This window comes from Brassica napus, chromosome C2, assembly GCF_020379485.1.
Source record: "Brassica napus cultivar Da-Ae chromosome C2, Da-Ae, whole genome shotgun sequence".
Lineage (NCBI taxonomy): Eukaryota > Viridiplantae > Streptophyta > Magnoliopsida > Brassicales > Brassicaceae > Brassica > Brassica napus.
Genome location: NC_063445.1, coordinates 43,817 through 65,051, shown reverse-complemented (window position 1 = coordinate 65,051; position 21,235 = coordinate 43,817). Strand labels below are relative to the sequence as shown.

General features: G+C 35.3%; 4 protein-coding genes across 5 annotated transcripts; all 4 read left to right on the top strand.

Annotated features, from left to right (window-relative positions):
* Positions 1–9,228: 9,228 nt before the first annotated feature.
* LOC106422776 (laccase-12) lies at positions 9,229–11,804 on the top strand. The gene is made up of 6 exons (XM_013863572.3): positions 9,229–9,438; positions 9,550–9,701; positions 9,830–10,074; positions 10,200–10,328; positions 10,411–11,355; positions 11,451–11,804. Exons 1-6 carry the CDS (start codon positions 9,343–9,345, stop codon positions 11,579–11,581), a joined length of 1,698 nt encoding a protein of 565 aa, XP_013719026.1. The 5' UTR covers positions 9,229–9,342; the 3' UTR covers positions 11,582–11,804.
* Positions 11,805–12,668: 864 nt separating this feature from the next.
* On the top strand, positions 12,669–14,539 carry LOC106422775 (dehydration-responsive element-binding protein 2A). 2 transcript variants are annotated; one of them, XM_013863571.3, is made up of 2 exons: positions 12,669–12,899; positions 13,351–14,539. In XM_013863571.3, exon 2 carries the CDS (start codon positions 13,374–13,376, stop codon positions 14,346–14,348), a length of 975 nt encoding a protein of 324 aa, XP_013719025.2. In that variant the 5' UTR covers positions 12,669–12,899; positions 13,351–13,373; the 3' UTR covers positions 14,349–14,539. The 2 variants fall into 2 exon arrangements, with proteins under 2 accessions (XP_013719025.2, XP_048604518.1); XM_048748561.1 differs by lacking the exon at positions 12,669–12,899 and adding an exon at positions 12,906–13,054.
* Positions 14,540–14,954: 415 nt separating this feature from the next.
* On the top strand, positions 14,955–17,286 carry LOC106422774 (abscisic acid receptor PYL5-like). Its single transcript, XM_048748563.1, has one exon. It carries the CDS (start codon positions 15,667–15,669, stop codon positions 16,258–16,260), a length of 594 nt encoding a protein of 197 aa, XP_048604520.1. The 5' UTR covers positions 14,955–15,666; the 3' UTR covers positions 16,261–17,286.
* Positions 17,287–17,418: 132 nt separating this feature from the next.
* Positions 17,419–20,881, top strand: LOC106422773 (DEAD-box ATP-dependent RNA helicase 18). The gene is made up of 11 exons (XM_013863568.3): positions 17,419–17,749; positions 18,473–18,709; positions 18,782–19,033; positions 19,116–19,195; positions 19,270–19,375; positions 19,449–19,562; positions 19,638–19,736; positions 19,814–19,903; positions 19,974–20,080; positions 20,173–20,316; positions 20,458–20,881. Exons 1-11 carry the CDS (start codon positions 17,477–17,479, stop codon positions 20,738–20,740), a joined length of 1,785 nt encoding a protein of 594 aa, XP_013719022.1. The 5' UTR covers positions 17,419–17,476; the 3' UTR covers positions 20,741–20,881.
* Positions 20,882–21,235: the final 354 nt, after the last annotated feature.

Sequence of the window (21,235 nt, the reverse complement as noted above, 5' to 3'; positions counted from 1 at the left end):
TCGTCTGTTTTAATTTCTTCACCAGACGACTGAAATGTAAGTCGTCCAGGAAGTCGTCTGAGTCAAAAATATTTAATCTAAATGGATTTTTTGTCTCCCTATATAAAGAAAAATTTACACATTCTCTCTCCTCCTCTCAAATGGCTGCAACAAAAATGTAATGTTCATCATTCTAAAACTCTCCAACCTCTCTCTAATCTCTTTGACTTGAAAACACCAAACTTTATATGAATTTTTCAGTTTTGTCTCATGTATTTCTTACTAATCTATCTCTTTTCCAGGTTTTTAATCAAGTGGTACTCATCTTCCACTAATTTAGAGGTAGATCTATTAATTTTAGATATGTATTTTTGTGTTTTTTATAAATGTAGATTTATCTAATCTTCCACTCATTTTCTCTATTTTTAAGTCATTTGAACGTTTTTGGATATGCAGGTTTTTCAGATCTGGATTTGATGTGCAGGTTTTTCAGATCTGGAAGACTTCTGGGACGACTTACCTGTTAGTCGTCTGGAAATCGTCTGGAAGTCGTCTGGACTTCTTGGAAGTCTTCTGACAAAGTCGTCTGGACTTCCAGGAAGTCGTCTGGACTTTCAGGAAGTCGTCTGGACTTCTAGGAAGTCGTCTGGACTTCTAGGAAGTCGTCTGGATTTTTCTGAGCGTTTTGGTAAGTTCTTATGTCTGATTTTTCTTCATTTGGTAACTTCTTGTTGTATAAAGTTCTTACTTTTTTCACAAACTAAAACTCTCCAAACCCACTCTAATCTCTTTGACTTGAAAACACCAAACTTTATATGAATTTTTCAATTTTGTCTCATGTCTTTGTTACTAATCTATTTTTTTTTGCAGGTTTTTAATTAGATGGTACTCATCTTCCACTAATTTAAAGTTAAATCTATTATTTTTAGATATGTATTTTTGTGTGTTCTGTAAAGGTAGATTTATCTAATCTTTCATTCATTTTTTCTGTTTTTAAGCCATTTGAACGTTTTTGAATATGCAGGTTTTTCTGATATGGATTTAATATGCAGGTTTTTCAGATCTGGAAGACTTCTGGGATGACTTACTTGTTAGTCGTCTGGAAGTCGTCTGGAAGTCGTCTGGAAGTCGTCTGAACTTCCTTAAAGTCGTCTGGACTTCCTGTAAAGTCATCTGGAAGTCGTCTGAACTTCCTAAAAGTCTTCTGGCAAAGTCGTCTGAACTTCTTGGAAGTCGTCTGGACTTCTTAGAAGTCGTCTGGACTTCTTAAAAGTTGTCTGGTCTTGTCTACTCAAGTGGAATCCAAGCTTATCTTTGTAGATGAATGATCTATAATAGTTTTGTTTGTGGTCTGTTTTGTGAATTACATGTATACTCTTTTAGTTGTGAATTTTTTGTAAAATCAGTAATAATGTTTTCCAAGATGTATTAAATGTGCTAACAATGTGTTTACACATTTACAAATCAATGAAATAATAGACTTCAGTAGCCTTTTTCTTATCTTTGGATCTCTCATATGCAATAATAAACTCCAATTGCCTTTTTCTCATCATAATAAACAAGAATGTTGGTAAGAGATGGAAACAAACAATAGTAACTAGTCAAAGCATATCATATTTTTTATAAGTTTGCATTGAAAACCTTAGTCAAATTTAGTAAAACTAAGGGAGAGAACATATTTTGTAAATATGAGTTTTACATATCTTGAAGTTACTTATCACTCTTAAAAATACAAGTTATTCAAAAACTAACGTAGAAGACTTAAAAACTAGTGGAGAAGACGCGGACGACTTCAATCTAAGCTGTCTAGACGACTAAACTATATGTCGTCTGGTCAACGCAGAGGTTATTTTTGCAATTGACTTTGAAATCTGTTATTTCGGACGACTGAAAGTTAAGTCGTCTACTATTGTTTGGTTAAAAAAAAAACTCCAAAAAAGCTAGACGACTTACATTTCAGTCGTCAGAGGTTAGTTTTGCATTTGACTGGATTATTTCAGAAGTTTGACTTTTTGGACGACTTACATTTCAGTCGTCTAGTGAAAATTAAAATAATAATATTTTTTTAAAAGTAGACGACTTAAAGTTAAGTCGTCATAGGTTAGTTTTGCAATTGAAAAAAAAAACTTCAAGATTTAATTATATACAGACGACTTATAATTCAGTCGTCCACGAGACGACTGAAATGTAAGTCGTCCAGGATTTACGAGGTTTGACCAGAATCTCGGAAAAAAGTTCTGGACGACTTACAATTAAGTCGTCTGGTGGACGACTGAATTATAAGTCGTCTGTGTATAATTAAATCTTGAAGTTTTTTTTTCAATTGCAAAACTAACCTATGACGACTTAACTTTAAGTCGTCTACTTTTAAAAAAATATTATTATTTTAATTTTCGCCAGACGACTGAAATGTAAGTCGTCTGGGGAAGTCAAACTTCTGAAATTATCCAGTCAAATGCAAAACTAACCTATGACGACTGAAATGTAAGTCGTCTAGGTTCTTTGGAATTTTTTTTGAAACCAAACAATAGTAGACGACTTAACTTTCAGTCGTCTCAGGTTACAGATTTCAAAGTCAATTGCAAAAATAACCTCTGCGTTGACCAGATGACTTCCAGGTAAGTCGTCTACAGCCGGACGACTGAAAGGTAAGTCGTCTACAGCCAGACGACTTCCCAAGTAAGTCGTTTGACGAACAGATCTGGAAAAAAACTCGATGTCATACCTTAATGTGGTGAGATAAGTTCCTTAGCATGCATAAGGCTTCTCCAAGCACACAGAATCACAAACGAAAGTCACCCACCCATAATCGTTAGCTTCTATGACTCTATGAACCATAAAAATTTTAGAATCAAAATCTTGGGTTTTTTTAGCTCATTGTGGAGAGAAAGTGAGAGATATGTTGTGTTTAGTTCACAAGAATGGAAAAAGAAGAAGGGTAAATCGATTTTGGGAGCATTAAGAGCTTCAAATTGGTTGTTCATGGTGGTTGTGGTATTGATGACAATGGCAATCTTGTAATTACTTGAAGATGATGAGGGTGAGAGAGTAAAAATGTCATTTTCGGAAAAAAAAAAAAAAAAGATATTGATGGCATTTTCGTAAATTATATGAACTTGTGGGATGAATAGGGCAAAACCAATTTTCAAAAAAAAGGGAGGTTAGTTTTGTGTTTGACTTTAAGTTGTAGGTCAATTTTGCAAAAATCCCTTAAATTAATGGGATTAGTGGTGTTAGAAAAATGGGATTGAAAAATAAATTAGATTGTAGAGCTTAATACTTGGTCGTGATTTACATGACACTATTTAAGAAGAAACTGTTAGTTTATGTATCATCCAAATATATCGTTGAGATTGTTTGTAAATAATTAAGGGTGTTACAAAAAAAAATATTAAGGACGCGTCATATACTCTTTTAATTGGTATCACTGTGATTGTTTGAAAGGTCAAACATTTTATTAACCATCTTATTGTTTTCATCATTCGATATACTAATCATATTCATATAATTTATATGAATTTATCATCTTTAGTGAATTTATCTTTACTACAAGACAAAAGAAGTAATTATTTGCAAACACGTCTTCTTTTAAATAGAGGCCGAAAGCATATTTGCCAAAATCTCTAGTTTTTTTTGTTCGTCAAATCGAAATCTGTTAATTCCCACTGTTTTTAGCATGATTATTGGAAATTTGGAATGACTTGACCCCTCTCATTTCAGTCGAGTGACTTCGGTACATATAAATGATGATCGAGACTTCGCAAACAACAACGCAAAAAGTATAATTGGTCTAAAGTTTATTTAATTATTATTTTGACCCTTATTACAGTTGATGGTGCTTATATTAACAGACAATAATAGAAAACGAAGTGCACTCAGCTCTCATTCAAGCTTTGGATATTAGATGTTAGGCCCTTCACTTGCGTTCCGATTCCTAAACGTTGGTGAATCTCGATATTAACTTTATTGCTCCTCAGCTCTACAGCTTCTTGTACAGTTGTACTGTGATACACTTGGGGAGATGATCTACATTTGTGAATCTAGCATGAATACTACCAAAGGATGAGCTCGAACGTACCTTCATGGTAAACGAAAAGGAAAGGTTGAAACTAGTGTAACTTCAAATTATACTGATTCTACAATGCAGCTAAAAACAAAGCACATGGAAAAAACACCGTGTAAGTCGCCTTAGCTATCTTATACAACAGTTTGGTTGATTTTGATGTCATAACTAATTTAGGTTAGAAGTCGTAGTAATAAATCATGTAACAAAGCCGCCTTATACAGTAACATATTATGGATTAGACATGTATCTATATTTTCTTCAGCATACCATGTAAAAATGTAGAGAATAGTTTGTTAGAGAGAGTTGTCAAGAATAGTGGCCTGTCTTTTTAATTAATATTTTGGACCAAACATTTGATTTTATGGAAAAGTGATAATACATCACTATGTTTGTTAAATTTTCTTGCTTGAATTCCCAGCAAGTGTCTTTGTTAATTTGATTAATATTTGCAGAAACATAATATTACATGTTTACATATCAAGCTTTCACTCTTTAGTTTTTTTCCCTGCACGTAAAAGGTATTCTTAATCATCACACAGGCCATTCTGTTATCCATAACCATATGTATGACCTAACTGATTTTCTAAATTTAATGGATTTTAAGCAAATAAATAATGTAAAACACAGTGTGAAGATCTTTCTCGTAAAACGATCAAATGTTTTTAATATTTGGATGTAAGACTAACTATAAAACAAGAATTAAGAGCACGAGAGTCTTATACTTTTACACTACGCGGCTTCTATACTTTACAAGGGAGGAGGCACGCCTGTCACTTTTCAGTTTACTATATGCGTTTAATAAATAATCAAACTAGTTGGAAATAAATTAATAACAAATCAACTCTTAAAGTTGATACCTTCTTGGCTTCTTGGGTCTCATTTTCACACCCATCTAAAATAACTTCGGTTAAGGAAAAGCTAAGCAAACCATCTTTAGTAATCAAGAAAAGCCCTTCCAAATTTTTCTGTTCCTTCTAGTTCTAGCTATATAATTGATTTACCTTGTGTTAGTTATTTATTTGCTGAATCGTAATATCAGTTGTATTTTGTAGTTATTGGATCATTCGAACAAATAAATCACAAGGATTTCAACCACGTTCTTTAAATTTATAGAGATAATATGCAACTTTTAAGTTTATTCTCGAGAATTTTGTTCTCCGGTTAAAGTTTGCTTATTACAAATTCTAATTAGAGATATTGGGTTATCCCTATTGTCAATACCACGATGTAGGAAGTACATAATATAGTATAAGAACCAGGGAATATAGACATAATCATTATATATTTTTGTCAACTAGCATTTTCAAATAAAAAAGTATTTAAGATTATTAGATTGTGCCTCAATTGGTTAAGCTTCGAGATGAAGAAAATTTATGAATCTTCTTGTTTGGCTCAAGAATGGAAATAGTTGTTATTGTGCGTAATTTTTATATTGATTAGTCGCACCATGAATGATGACATGATATATTGATGTAACTAAAACAGAATAGATAATAATACAAAATGCTTTAATTTTACATTTAGGGGTAAAGAGTATAAGACTAACAAAGCACAAACTCTTCAACCGGAATGAACTAAAGAGATCAGTAAACATTTATCCTTTTTGTTCGAACAGTAAACATTTACCAATTAACTTCGCGTTTCAATCGTTTTACGAGAGTTTTGTCACTTGATAATATACTTCATTGAGAAGATGTCGTGTAAGCTACTCAAGAGAAAGGTAGCTATTTCTCCAATTAGCTCTTTTAATGAGTATTCTGACTAAAGTCTGAAGCAGACGTTAATCGTAAAATCTAATTTATAAATTAGTAACTGCTGAAAAAAGAGAGCTAATGTTTGCTAACAAGATGACAAGAATGTATCTAATCGACGTATATCTTGACACAAAATAGACAGTTAGATTGGAAACGATTGTCCAATACAAAGTTGTAGGTTTTAGTCGCATTATGGAAAATTCTAACGGAGGCATTTTTACACATCGTAGAAAAGGATGCATTCTTCTTTTTTTTTTGTAAAGGCTTTCAACATGAAACATATACATGCAATAAATTAGTTATTTAAGAGAAACACAATTATACCAACACATAACTTTACATTCATATATTAGATATAATAATATATTATAATGATTATTTATATATTTAAAAAGAAATACTAACAAACGTCATCTCCTAATTAATTAATATATGATAGTTTCGATTGAGGTTTGCCTTCGATTTTATGTTTAAGAAAAAGGGTTTGTCTTCGATGGCTTCTATGTGTATGGTATCTCAATTCTCAAGATTCCTAAGCCGAAAGTACATGCCTAATCAAGCTTTCCACTCTTTTTTTTTATTTTTACATTTTCCAGACCGGACCAAGTCAACCATATATCTTGTCTTCCATTATTTTAGTCCAAAAGAGTAAAAAAAAAATTATCGCAACTGAGATATGTTTTTATATAACAGTTTTGGATATAAATATTTGACTGTGTAACCAAGAATGTTGCATATTATTTGATACGTTGCATCAGCACTTCAGTGGGATGATGGTAAACGCTTTAGGTGGGTGGGTAGAGGAAAAGTATGCAACTTGCCTCACAAACTATCTCTTTTGGCCTTCTTGATATAGAATGTTGATCGTTACACTAATGAATCTTATCTATTAATAGCAACCACATATGAGTAAAATACATATTTTCTACGACCAAGTGTGAATGGCAGAAAAGAGTTGATGCTTTAATTAACTTCTATAGTATTCTTGGATCTTATCATTGGCTAGTAGAACAGAGCTAATCAACCCATTTTTGGCAAGGAATAATCTAAGAGCTGACAAGTTAATCTTGCAATTAAATACAATATTTCCTATTCATTTTTAAGAACTTAGCATTCATGAAAATAAATCATGCAAGCGAGTGATGATAAGCCTGTGATTTTTCTGATTTAGAATTCTAATTTGTGTGTGATTTTGGTGCTTGGTTTTTAGACTAAATCGTCCTTGAGCATTTAGATTCTGAAATCAAACGTCCAGGCAGAGAGGCATTGTTATAAACACACAAATTTATCAAACAAAAGACGCAAGGAAGCAACTTGTCCGCTTCTATTGCTAAAACAAAGTCTCTTGGAAGCAGTTTGCAAGATGAAAAAGCGAAGAAAGAATTTGATTATTACATATGATCAGAACATCTCTCCATGCCTGCTTAGAACCTGTGTTCCAGCTTCTCTTTTTCTTGCTAGTGTTGGGCATATCTACGTTCATTTTCATACCAAAAAAAAGACACATCGAGAGTATATGCACATTACACAAACAAAGTTAATAGATTCGACAAAGCATAGACCTTTCAATCCGGCTATATTCAGCGTATCAACCTCTCCGTTTTGAAGGTTAAGTGAATTGTTTTCTATTACACTGGGTTTTTAAATGGGCCTTAGATTAAAAGGCCTCCGTCAGAAGTGATTAATCGCCGAAAGGGCCGTATCTTCTAGTAAAGTGAATTGTTTTTTTTAACAACTATTTTATTTTATTTTATTTTATTAAAATGTATTATTTAAATAAAATGTAAAATTGTTTATGAGCCTCAACTTTAGTGTTCAACTATTTATTTGTTTTGCTGGAAGTGAATTGTTTTTTATTTACACAGCCTTTAAAATCGGCCTCATTTTAATGACCTTAAGTTGTTGTGGTCCACGTGAAATACTGGTTTGTCTTTATCAAAATGTTGTTTCCTCTGAGTCTGAGATCTGATTCTCAGTGCCCAACCAAAAATGTCAGTGTCACACCTGCTCTTTCCACAGTTTTCATTTAAAGTCTTTGTTTTGCTGTGGAAAATGACAAATGGGAAAATAACGAGACAAAGGAATAACGTAGCATATAGTTTATCGTGAATGTATGTCAAAACAAAAAAAAACAAGAAAGTTGATCGTGAATGTTTGTTAAAATGCATAATGAAAGAGTTGAATTACTGCAAGAGAAAAGGTGACGTTATTATTGTTTGAATGTTACACTCTATTAAAGTGCATATGCTTATATTAGTTTTATATATGTTTGGTGATATACAAACAAAGGAAATCATGAGATAGTAGACTTAATATGCCTCTTTATCTGTGAACAACTCGACATATGTACATGAATATGGAATTTGAGTTCAACATCAAATTTAAAGACTATTCTTTTTTTAACTGAACTTATGAACAATGAACATAGATTTGTATCAAAATGAATTCAAGAAAGAAAAAATTGCTTTAGTTTATGCTATTAAACAATATTTGCTTACAAATGACAAAAAAAAAATCTTACCAGGCACCAAATTTTGTTAAGAGTTTGAAACATTCATCTAACAATTTAGCGATTGTCTATATGATTATACGTGATGTATAAAATAAAGTACTGTTTATTGGTATCAAGTTACCAAAAACATTTTTCTGGTTATGATTAATAATCGGTTGATTTGCTAAGACAAAGAAACTTATAAATTAAGTAATAAACTTGAGGCACGAACACACTAGACATGATACGAAATGACTCGAGTTCAATTCAACTACAGTTTGTTGAAATTATGCAAGTGTTGGGTGCAACTACTCCCCTCAACTAAGTTTGCTCCCTTTCAATGTCTCAGTTTCTCTTCTCAATTTCAAAGAGGGCGACATAGAATAAGTTACACATTTTACAAGTTAAAACCTATGGCGTGGAATATAAAGTTTCCAGAATATGATTCTGCAATATAAAAAATGTTCATTAAATAGTTGCATTTGATTGTAAAAAAGGTTTTTGAGATGAATAAATTTAACATTCCTTTTCAAAAAGAATATTCATCAAATACACTGTGTCCATGATTTACTAGCTTTTTTGTTGCAAATATCAACTATTTTTTATTAAATAATACAAACTCCAGGAATACTAGCTAGTATCAAATTTGTCTAACATCCAAATATTTATCTGGCACTGGAAATATCTTTGTTAGGTGCTTAATCTAATCTTACGCCAACTAACATATTTTATATACACTGTTAAGCTTGATTAAAAAATTATTTTATGGTTTCGATGAAAAGTGTGAAAGGAAGCAAAAAAAAAACATAGCCAACGAACTGATATAGACACTTAAATATGTTGGTGACCGGGAATTTTAGTTTTCTTTTGAATAATTAGAACCTAAATCTTCCAACACATAAATTAACACAATAACTCACATGTAATCGCCGCAGTATAAAAATCATCTTTCCCTCTCTCAAAATCACTCAAATCCTCCTCTCATCTTATCTCTTAATCACCTTATAAAACTTTATCTTAAAAATAATAGCTAAAAGTTTCAAACACACACGATGACGACCCTTAACACTTTCTCTTTCTGGCTGTTATTTTGTTCCCTTCTCTCCGCCTCATCGATTATCGCTAAAGTTCAACACCATAACTTCGTCGTACGTCCTCAATATTATACAATAAAAACTGCATGTCCATAGTGATTAATATGTACGTAATTGTTATCGTTAGTAACAAATTGTCTTTGTTTACTTGTGTGTGTGATGAAGATACAAGAGACGCCAGTGAAGAGGCTGTGCAAGACCCGTAACGCTATCACCGTCAACGGAATGTTCCCGGGACCAACACTCGAAGTCAATGACGGTGACACTCTTGAAGTCAAAGTCCATAACCGTGCCCGTTACAATATCACCATCCATTGGTACATATATATACACTTTGACTCATTGAATTTTATTTTTTTAAACATAAAACTTTATAAAATTAAATAAATTATGTAATGATATAGAATTAGTAATAATATTTTATTTTTATTTTTTTGAATAACAGGCATGGTGTGAGGCAGATGAGAACTGGATGGGCTGATGGTCCTGAGTTCGTGACCCAGTGCCCAATCCGACCCGGAAAGAGCTACACGTACCGTTTCACTATCCAAGGCCAAGAAGGGACATTGTGGTGGCACGCGCATAGCTCCTGGCTCCGAGCCACCGTCTACGGTGCACTCATCATCCACCCAGCCCCTGGTTCCTCTTTTCCATTTCCTAAACCGGATCGCCAAACCGCCCTCGTGCTCGGTATATACCGTACCATACCAAAATTTTCCATTACACGATCTACAATTTAACAAAATTTCGATATTTCCAACCAAATATAATCTAAATTTTTCTAGAGTTTAATAAATAGCAATTTTGTGTATCAGGGGAGTGGTGGAATGCAAACCCGGTTAATGTAATAAACCAAGCGACTCGAACCGGAGCTGCACCGAATGTATCCGATGCTTATACCATCAATGGCCAACCCGGTGATCTCTATAATTGCTCAACCAAAGGTAAGAACAAAAATAATACAACATATCTTAGTTAATTATTGAAATGTTAATAATAATATACATTGAACTTTTTAAAATGCAGGGACTGTTGTAGTACCGGTAAATTCAGGTGAAACAAGTCTCCTACGAGTGATCAACGCAGCATTAAACCAACCGCTATTTTTCACGGTTGCTAACCACAAACTAACGGTGGTCGGAGCCGACGCTTCCTACCTCAAACCATTCACCACAAAGGTCCTTATGTTAGGTCCGGGCCAAACCACCGACGTACTTCTAACCGCCAACCAACCGCCCAAACGCTACTACATAGCAGCAAGAGCTTACCAAAGCGCCCAAAACGCACCGTTTGACAACACCACAACCACAGCCATTCTCCAATACAAAAAAACGACAAAAACTTCTCCACCGATCATGCCGCCTTTGCCTGCCTTCAACCACACGAAAACCGTGACGTCATTCTCAAGAAAATTCAAATCTCTTCGAAACGTCGTCGTACCTAAAACAATCGACGAAAATTTGTTCTTCACCATCGGTTTAGGTCTCGATAAGTGTCCCAAGAATTTTCCTAAGAGCCGGTGCCAAGGCTTGAACGGGACCCGGTTTACTGCCTCAATGAACAACGTGTCGTTTGTTCTACCGTCGAATTTCTCACTCTTGCAAGCACATTCAAACGGGATTCCCGGCGTTTTCACAACGGATTTTCCAGCTAAACCGCCGGTTAAATTCGATTATACCGGAAATAACATAAGCCGGGGTCTGTTTCAGCCGGTTAAGGGTACTAAGCTGTATAAACTCAAGTATGGAACGAGAGTTCAGATTGTGTTACAGGACACGAACATTGTTACGTCGGAGAATCATCCTATTCATCTTCACGGTTACGATTTCTACATTGTCGGAGAAGGTTTTGGTAACTTCAACCCCAAGAAAGATACTTCTAAATTTAACCTAGTTGATCCTCCACTTAGAAACACTGTGGCTGTTCCTGTCAATGGATGGGCTGTTATCAGATTCGTGGCGGATAATCCAGGTAATTACAAAAACTTATTGACATATGTAATAATAGTTGTTACATTTTGATTTAGGAAAAATAAATGTTTTCTTTTGGTGGGGGTAATGAAACAGGAGTTTGGTTGATGCATTGTCACTTAGATGTTCATATCAAGTGGGGCCTGGGTATGGCGTTTTTGGTCGAGAATGGTGTCGGAGAGTTGGAAACTCTTGAAGCTGCTCCCCATGATCTACCTGCGTGCTAGTGATCATCATTCTTAATCGAGTTTCAAGAGTGAAAGCCATTTGCTATTTTTAGAAGAATATTCAAATTTTTTGTATTGTTTTGGATTAAATGTATAATCCTGTTTCCCTTTGCGTAGTAAATGTAAGTGTTCAATGTCTGTCATAGTTCATATTCTCCGTTGTTGTAGTTTGTCTTTGAAGGAAATTCAAAATTATGAAAAGAACATAGAATTTTGAGGACCATGTTTATATAATTCTTCCATTTGTTCATCTCAACAAAGCCCGCCAAAACATTAATGGGCTTTAAATGGGTCATGTGCAAGAGAGATAGGCCTTGGAGTGCGTAGGCAATGGCGTAGAGTGACATGATCAATGGCGTTGGAGACACGTAGTGGATGAAGTGGCCACGGTATCGAAATGACACACGACTCACATGCAAAGGCTATGGCTGGCTGGTACTCCCTACAACCATACTATTATTATATGATTATGGATCCTCTTGATCTGGTCGAAACTTAGCCACCCAAGTTTGAGCTTCCCCAATTGACACGGCTCTTGTAAATTTTAGTATTTTAATTCTTGCCAAACATTTAATGTTTCGTGACTTTTTGATAGCCAAAAAAATCAGCACTTTTGTATATTAAAATAAAATGCAGTAAAAAATATGTTTAAAATACAAGTGCTTACATCATCCATTAACTAAACTTATAACTAGCTATAAGTTTTACATGCTTTTGATAAAAATGGCAAGGAGGATGTCGAGAAAGGAAAAGTCAATAACCAGGATATAACAGAGATGCGACCATGGGCTGCTGTCACTTGCCACTTACGAATCAGTGTTTTGTTTTATTTTATTTTATAAAATACCTTTTAATATTAAAATAATACAGCTCTTGTTCTTGTGATCTTATCTACAACCCATTTAAATAAGAAGGTTTAAATTGTTTACTTTCCCGTATCAACAGCGCGTTTCGGGTTAGTTCGAGAAGTATTCGCGCCACCCGTCAACAGTTGAAAACGCTTAAGCTCCAACGACCGAATCAAGTAACGCCACGTCACTACTACTCGCGCAGATAAATAAAATATCAGAACTATCCAGAGAAGGCTATATATACTCCCCAGTCCTTCTCGTCCTCAGATATTTTTGATTTCTGGTAAAAGCTTACTGACCAAAAACGAGAGACAAAGAGAGATCACTAGAGAAGAAGACGCGAGAAAGTAATAAACTGAACAAGAAGATTACACGAACAATCAAACACGAAACCGATTCATATCTCCGCAAAGAAACAGATTTGATTTCAATCGGAACCTCAGATTCTGAGTTCTCTACGCCAATAGGTATGTTGATTTCTGGGAACTTACAAAATCTACGATCAGTTTCTCTCACTTCCCGTAATTTGATCTCCTAAAAGACTAGTCTTTGTGGTTAGTTGGTGACTCTGTTTTGTACTCTGTTTTGGGTCCCTCTGTTTTTGAGTTCTCTACACCAATAGGTATGTTGATTTCTGGGTAATTGCCAAACATATGATGAGATTCTTTCGTTTCCCCTAATTTTATCTCGTAAAAGACTCGTCTTCGTGGTTAGTTGGTGATTCTACGGTTCTTCGTCCTCTGTTTCTATGTCCTCTGTTTTTGTACTCTGTTTTTTTGTACTCTGTTTTGATAACCTCAATTTTAAGTTTTGAATTTTTTCCCGTGTTTGACGAAACCGAACAACTCATTGGTTGGTTTCGGGTTCAGACACACAATTGAACCCGTGTTCTGATATAAAAATGTTTTATTTTTGTAGATTGTGTTGTTTCCCTGAAGAAGATGGCGGTTTATGACCATAGCGGAGACATTAACAGTACTCAACTCGATCCATCGCGTAAAAGGAAAGCGAGGAGTAGACGTGACGGTACCACTGTGGCTGAGAGGCTTCAGTTGTGGAAGGACTATAATGAGACGACCGAAGAAGCTTCCCCCAAGAAGAGGAAAGTACCTGCGAAAGGATCAAAGAAAGGCTGTATGAAAGGCAAAGGAGGACCAGAGAATAGTCAGTGTAGCTTCAGGGGAGTTAGGCAGAGGATTTGGGGTAAATGGGTTGCTGAGATTAGAGAGCCGAACAGAGGAAGTAGGCTTTGGCTTGGTACTTTCCCTACTGCTAAAGAAGCTGCTTTGGCTTATGATGAGGCGGCTAGGGTTATGTATGGTCCGTTGGCGAGGGTTAATTTCCCTCAGAGGTCTGTGTCTGACGTTATGAGTACGTCGAGCCAGTCTGAGGTGTGCACGGCTGGGACTAGTGGGCGTGTTCATGTGAAAACAGAGGATGGAGATTGTGACTCTGAAGCTAGTCCGTTAGAAGAGATGAAGAAGGAGGTGAAGGTAGACGCTAATGCAAGTGTTCCAAGCAGTGATTGGCTGAGCGAGTTTGAGCAGAAGTATTGGAACGAGGTTCTGGAGGAGAAAGAGAAACAGAAGAAGCAAGAGATAGAAGAAACCTGTCAGAAGCAGCCGGGTTCACTTTCTGTTTCAGTTTCAGATTATGGTTGGCCGGAGGATCTAAATCAGAGTCAGTGGGACTCTTCAGAGATGTTTGATGTTTCTGAGCTTCTAGGTGACTTGAATGGGGACATCTTTACAGGCTTGGACCAGGTCTCATACCCGCTGGACAATGTCGCAGGTGGGTTGCCTGAAACCGAGAAGCTTCAAGGCCTTGACTCTAGTTATGGATTGCCTCCGTTTCAGCTAGAGGCACAGGATGGTAACGAGTTCTTCGATCTGAGTTTCTTGGATCTGGAGAAGTGAGAGAGTTGGATACATTTTGGATCTTGTTATTTGCCTTAAATGATAAAAATCCCATCATGACTTTTGAGACTCTATTGAGTTTTTTTAGTGATAGAGAATCTCATAAGGACTAGAAAAGGGAAATTGTATATACTGAGATGATGTTTTGTGTAATAACACACTGTAACAGAAAAAAAATAAAACCTGCTACACTGCTTCGAACAACAAGAAGATCAAGAACTAGTTCACACTTTGATGGGCCTTACAGTCTGAAACTTGTCTGAAACAATGAAACTGAGAAACAGGAAACTGGACTCCATCAACTTGACCACTCTCTAGCTCGATGCGCATGATGGTAAATGAGTTCCCTCGATCTGAGTTTCTTGGATCTACAGAAGTGAGAGTTGGATATATTTCGGAATTTGTTATTGCAATAGTACCATCAGCGACTGTTGAGAGCCATTGAGTTTTTAGTTTACAAGACTGAGAGGAGAGACTTTTTAGTTTCTAGTTATCTTGATTTCTTTCTTGTTAAAAAATGAACTAAGATGATTGTATGTGACACATGCTTGATCTTAATCATTCATTCTCTGAGTGGAATGTTGTACATGCTATTCTCACTTCTACGTACTTCAATAGTAATAAACTAAAACATGTAAATAGTTAATTAGTACTTTACTCTCAAATGTATAATGTTTTAAGAATATGTGTTTCAAAAATGTAAAAATGTTTTGATATTTCTTAATTTATTTTAATTTTATCCAAAATTATGTAACTTCTATTATTTTATAACTTTCGAATTAATGTTTTGAGTTATATATTAACCAAAATCCACAGAGAGAATCTATTCTGTTAAACGATAGTCAGATACGTAACCATAAATACTAATGATTCTTTTTTAACACGATGGCTGATATTATGTTTTCTAAAATTAACTTCTTACAAGAATCTAATATATCCATACTCTGTAGATTCTAGAATATAAAATTTCGAGTATATAGAATGAGGAATATTCGGTGGATATTCTTGATTTGGTAAAAATGAAGGAGGCTTCCTATGGTAAGGAATCTTGGAACATAAGATCATAACGTATATGGTCACAGCACAGATAAGCACAACTGAGTATGTGCACACACAAATCCTTCACATCACAACCTATCTCTATCTCTATCCTTCTACAAATATTCATATATAAAACACACACAATATGTCCATAACTTATTATCAAAAAGTTGATCATCCTTCTTAAATTTCTTAAGCAAAACCAACTTGATAACTTTTCTCATCAACTGATAACATCAGAAATAAGAGATTCAGCATTTATAGAGAGAGATAAAACATGACATCACCGGTGCAGCTCCATCACGGCTTCCACACGCTGCAGCCTCCCGATCAAACCGATGGACTGATCAGAAGAGTCTTTCTCACGCGAGGTATGCACGTGCCAGAGCACGTGGCGATGCACCACACACATGACCTTGGTCCAGGCAAGTGCTGCTCCTCGGTGGTGCAGACGATCCACGCCCCGCTCGAGTCCGTGTGGGCCCTCGTGCGTCGTTTTGATAACCCTAAACTTTACAAGAACTTCGTAAAGCAGTGCCGTATCGTCCAAGGAGACGGGCTCCACGTCGGCGATCTTAGGGAGGTCATGGTCGTGTCTGGACTCCCGGCGGTCTCTAGCACCGAAAGGCTCGAGATATTGGACGAGGAGCGTTATGTGATAAGCTTTAGCGTCGTGGGTGGGGACCACAGGCTCGAGAACTACCGATCGGTGACGACTCTCCATGCGTCGGACGATGAAGGAACCGTTGTGGTGGAGTCATATGTCGTCGATGTGCCGCCGGGGAACACGGAGGAGGAGACTCTTAGCTTTGTGGATACTATCGTCCGGTGCAACCTTCAGAGTCTTGCTAGAAGTACCAACCGGCAATAATCTCGTCTGTAAATTTATTGCAATTATGTTATGTATATGTTATTATTTTAAATAAAAACATTTCCTCTGGATGTTTCAATCATCACAAGGAAGTGAAGTTCGAGAGAACCTATTTGTAAATTACTAGATAGATTTTTTTAGTTTTAAAATAATTGTAATTTCGTGGGATTTGTTTGAGTTGGCAGATTTATGTAGTTAATACTGAATCCAGAAAAGTTGGATTTGGAGGTTGGTATACGTAATAACATTCCGAGTTGAGTCTGTTACGTGGGATGATAGTTTCATGAATGTATTATATACGCCGGTGGGAAATTAAACACTTTTTTACAGAATATATTTTCTTAATTTTTATATACGTAAGGTACCATATACGTAGCTACACTGTATTTAAGATTATGATATTTCTAAAAAAAATTCTGAACACTAGATTATGATATTTCAGAGTGCTTATGGAAAATCTGAAAGTCTCTTGCAAGATTCAAAAATAAGAAAACAACATTGAAAATTTGAAATTCTTAGTTAAATGGTTCAACATTGATTGTTACGTTTAATATAAACTCTTAGTTAGAATTGTTTGAGCCAGATACAAAGAGAGAGAGGTGTTCATGTATGCCGGATTGTATGGAGACTACAGCTAGTTCAGTTGACCGGTTGAGCAATCGTCCGACGAGGTTGAATTTTAAATGAGTGATAATTTATTTAAATAAAATAATTTTTAAAAAAGTTTTTTTTTGTTAATTTATCTATTTAATATATTTTCATATTTAATTCATAAATCACTTCTGTTTTATATAATACTGAATATAATTATAGAATTTATAAGATAGGATAGAAGTTTTATTTTCTTGTTTTAATAATATTATATTATTAATGATGAAATTAATTAATATGTTATTTTATAAAAATATTTAAAATTTTAGTAAGATTTTGTTAGATTTTTTCTTAAATTTATAGTTAATTTATTATTAATGCAAATAGGTCATAAACAATTTTTTCTTAAGTGGTCTTTAATAGTAGATAAAAATAGGAATTTAGATCAGAAATGCCGAGAGAAAATCGAAGACAATGGACCAATCCCGAAATATCTTCTATTAATGGGCTCGGCCCAATCCAACACAAAACAAAACCCAAATCGATCAAAACGTTGCGTTTTGTCTTCGCTTATAACTCGATTCAGAGACGAAAGGAGAGGCAGCAGCAGCAAGCGGCGGCCGTCATGGATTCATCATCGTCGAACACAAACAAAGCGTTAACGGAGACGCGTTTCTCCGACCTCGAACTTCCGCTCTCCGAAGACATCATCGAGGCCCTCGAACGGTCCGGTTTCGAGTTCTGCACTCCGGTTCAGGCCGCGACGATCCCTTTGCTCTGCCGCCACAAGGATGTCGCCGTCGACGCCGCCACCGGCTCGGGAAAAACCCTAGCTTTCGTCTTGCCACTAATTGAGATTCTCCGTCGCTCCACCTCTTACCCTCCCAAGCCTCACCAGGTATGAAAAAATGAAAACTTGTTGGCTAGTGATCTTAAAGTTAGGATCTTTAGAGCATTTAGTTTAGTTTTATATGTCTTTAGATCGTTAAGCAATTAAGTTTAGTTTTATATATATCTTTAGAGCATTAAGCAATTTTCTTAAAATCCGATTTATGCAACTCAGAATATGTTTAAACCTTTTGAAATTGGTTGAAATTGATCTAGGTTGATTTATATTAGTGTAAATCAATCTAAATTGGTATAAATCTGTTAAATTAAGCAATAATGTTAAGTAAAATCCACAAATTTGTTTTGTTTTTTTATATGTAATTTTTGTAATTCTTCAAAATAATTTATCTAAATTGGTCTAAATCTGTTAATTAAGCAATAATGTTACAAATCCACAAATTTGTTTAGTTTTTTTTATATGTAATTTTTACAATTCTTCAAAAATAATTATCTAAATTGGTAAAACTATGTTAAATTAAGCAATGATGTTAGTAAAATCCACAAATTTGTCTAGTTTTTTTGTTGTATATGTAATTTTTTATAATTCTTCAAAATAATTTTATACTTAAAATCAAAAACTAAAATATCAAATGTAAATGTAAAATGTATATAAAATAATGAATAATTTGTTAATGTCTAGGGCCCTAGGCGACGTAGTGAAGCATTTAGTTACTAGCTAGCTATTTTTTGAACATTGGCTTTGATGCATATTCTTGAGATGAAATTATTACAGGTTATGGGGGTGATTATATCGCCAACGAGAGAGCTATCAACGCAGATATATAACGTGGCACAGCCATTTGTCTCCACTTTGCCGAATGTGAACTCTGTGCTGCTCGTTGGAGGCCGTGAGGTGAAGTCCGACGTGAGCACTATAGAAGAAGGAGGATGCAATCTCTTGATTGGCACTCCTGGAAGGCTCTCTGACATAATGGAACGAATGGAGATTCTTGATTTCAGAAACCTTGAGGTAAACTCTATATCTAGACTGGTTAAGATGTTTAAACGATTTTGATGATTTGGTTTTTTTTTTTATTTGTAGATTCTTATCTTAGATGAAGCAGATAGGCTTTTGGAGATGGGGTTCCAGAAGCAGGTGAACAGCATCATATCTCGCTTGCCGAAGCAGCGCAGGACTGGTCTCTTCTCAGCTACGCAGACAGAAGGTGTTGAAGAGCTGGCCAAGGCTGGGCTTAGGAACCCTGTGAGAGTTGAAGTTCGAGCTGAGTCAAAGTCTGAATCATCATCTCAGCAATTAACAAACTCCAAAGTACCTTCTGGTCTTCACCTTGAGGTATAACGTTATTCATTATTACTAAAAGAGTTGTGGAAGATTGTTATTAATTATTTATTACTAAATAATAATGCCTCTGCAGTATTTGGTATGCGAAGCAGATAAGAAGTCGTCACAACTAGTGGATCTCCTCGTCGAGAATGAAAAGAAAAAGCTTATAGTGTAAGTTTTAAAACATTTTCAGAGACTGTTTTAAACTGAAGTATCTTTATTGATAAGATTAAGCATCTCTGCAGATACTTTATGACCTGTGCTTCTGTTGATTACTGGGGACTAGTTCTTTCGAAAATCCCTGCCTTGAAGTCCATTTCTTTAATCCCTATCCATGGGGATATGAAGCAGGTAAGCTACCTTTATATATTTTTTAATTTTTATATTGTTAAAGGTTTTGATGGAATATACTTCTACACGATAGAATGCAAGAGACAAGGCGTTAGCTTCGTTTACTGAAGCATCAAGCGGTGTCCTTTTGTGCACTGATGTGGCTGCACGTGGACTAGATATTCCCGGGATTGATTACGTAGTTCAGGTAGATTGAATCATGTTTTGTTTCCATTATTTACCATTTTTTGTTGCAATATTTGAATTTGTAATGTTCTTGCAGTATGATCCTCCACAAGACCCTAATATGTTCAACCATAGGGTTGGCAGAACTGCAAGATTGGGAAAAGAAGGAAGAGCCATCGTTTTTTTACTGCCTGAGGTTTAGCTTTGAGCACCTTTTATGTTTCTCTTGTGCCTTATGTTTCTCCTTAGTTACATTACAGAGTATGTGTGTAGGAAGAAGACTATGTAGAGTTTATGCGGAGAAGAGGGGTCCCTTGTCAAGAGAAAAATTTATCTGAGGAAGCATCTGATGTCATCCCTATAGTAAGAAAACCTCTCTCTCTTGGTCTCTGTTGCTTCACAGTGTTTTGAGTAATTGCTATGTTGTGTTCAGATACGGTCACTAGCCATGAAGGACAGGGCAGTGTTGGAGAAGGGACTAAAGGCGTTTGTTTCCTTTGTCCGTGGTTACAAGGAGCATCACTGCTCTTACATTTTCAGGTTCGTAGATATACTCAATAATTTTTTGCTGTTTGTTAATTTTTTCTCTCTCTCTCTCAAAAGTTTCTCTTTTAAAAAATAATAATTTACAGATGGAAAAGCCTAGAAATAGGAAAGTTAGCAATGGGATATGGACTCTTGTATCTTCCTTCAATGTCTGAAGTCAAACAACACAGACTCTCCAGTGAGGGTTTCACACCTGTTACAGACGTCAAGTTTGAGGACATCAAGTTCAAGTATGTTTTTTTTCTACAAAACTCTCTAAACACTCTTTATGATATGTATACATGATGATGTCTCTTCTCATGTTATTGTCCCACCTTAGTCCTTTAGGTGTAGTGTATTCTCTTAGAGTGGTGAGTCTGGATTGTTTTCAGGGACAAATCTAGGGAAAAGCAAAGGAAGCAGAACATGCAAGCAAGGAAAGAGAAACGGCAACAAGAGAAAAAGGAGAAAGGCAAGAAGAACTCGAAAAAGGCGGTTGTTGCTGCTGCCACAGATTCTAACAAAAGGAAGTTGACAGGAAAGCAGAGACAAACCATCCAAACAGCGGAAGATGAAGAGGAGATGGCTCGAGATTATCGGTTACTTAAGAAACTCAAGAAAGGTTCTATTAAAGAAGATGATTTTGCTAAACTTACAGGAGCTGATGACTTTTAAATCTCATTAGAAGAAGAAAACAAGCCTTTTTGAAATTTTGCAGAAAACCTCTCCTGTCTCAGCTTTGTAACCTCACACATTTTTCCTCCTTTTATAACGACGTCAACGGTCGTGTTTTAATTTACAAAGTTTTATAACTTCCTTTCTAGTTCCATCACTCAAAACTTATAATACACGCATCATTGAAGTATAAATGGGTTTCATACTTCCACTGCCCCACTCGAGGAATGATAAAGGTGGACCAAACTAGCCTTATTGAGACATTCTCATTGCAAGGGGACCCAATATGTAAAGCTTGATAACTTGACATACAAGGTTCTTCAGTTGCTTTGCTTTTCATATTTTAAAATATATCGGTGTTTCATAAAATAAGCTATGTTTGGCCCTTTAGTTATGGTTAGTAGTACTACTTCATACATAATCATCATAATTTTGTAAGTTTTTTTTTTTGTTCTGGTTTATATATTCAGTAACTTTATGGTTTATATATTCAAG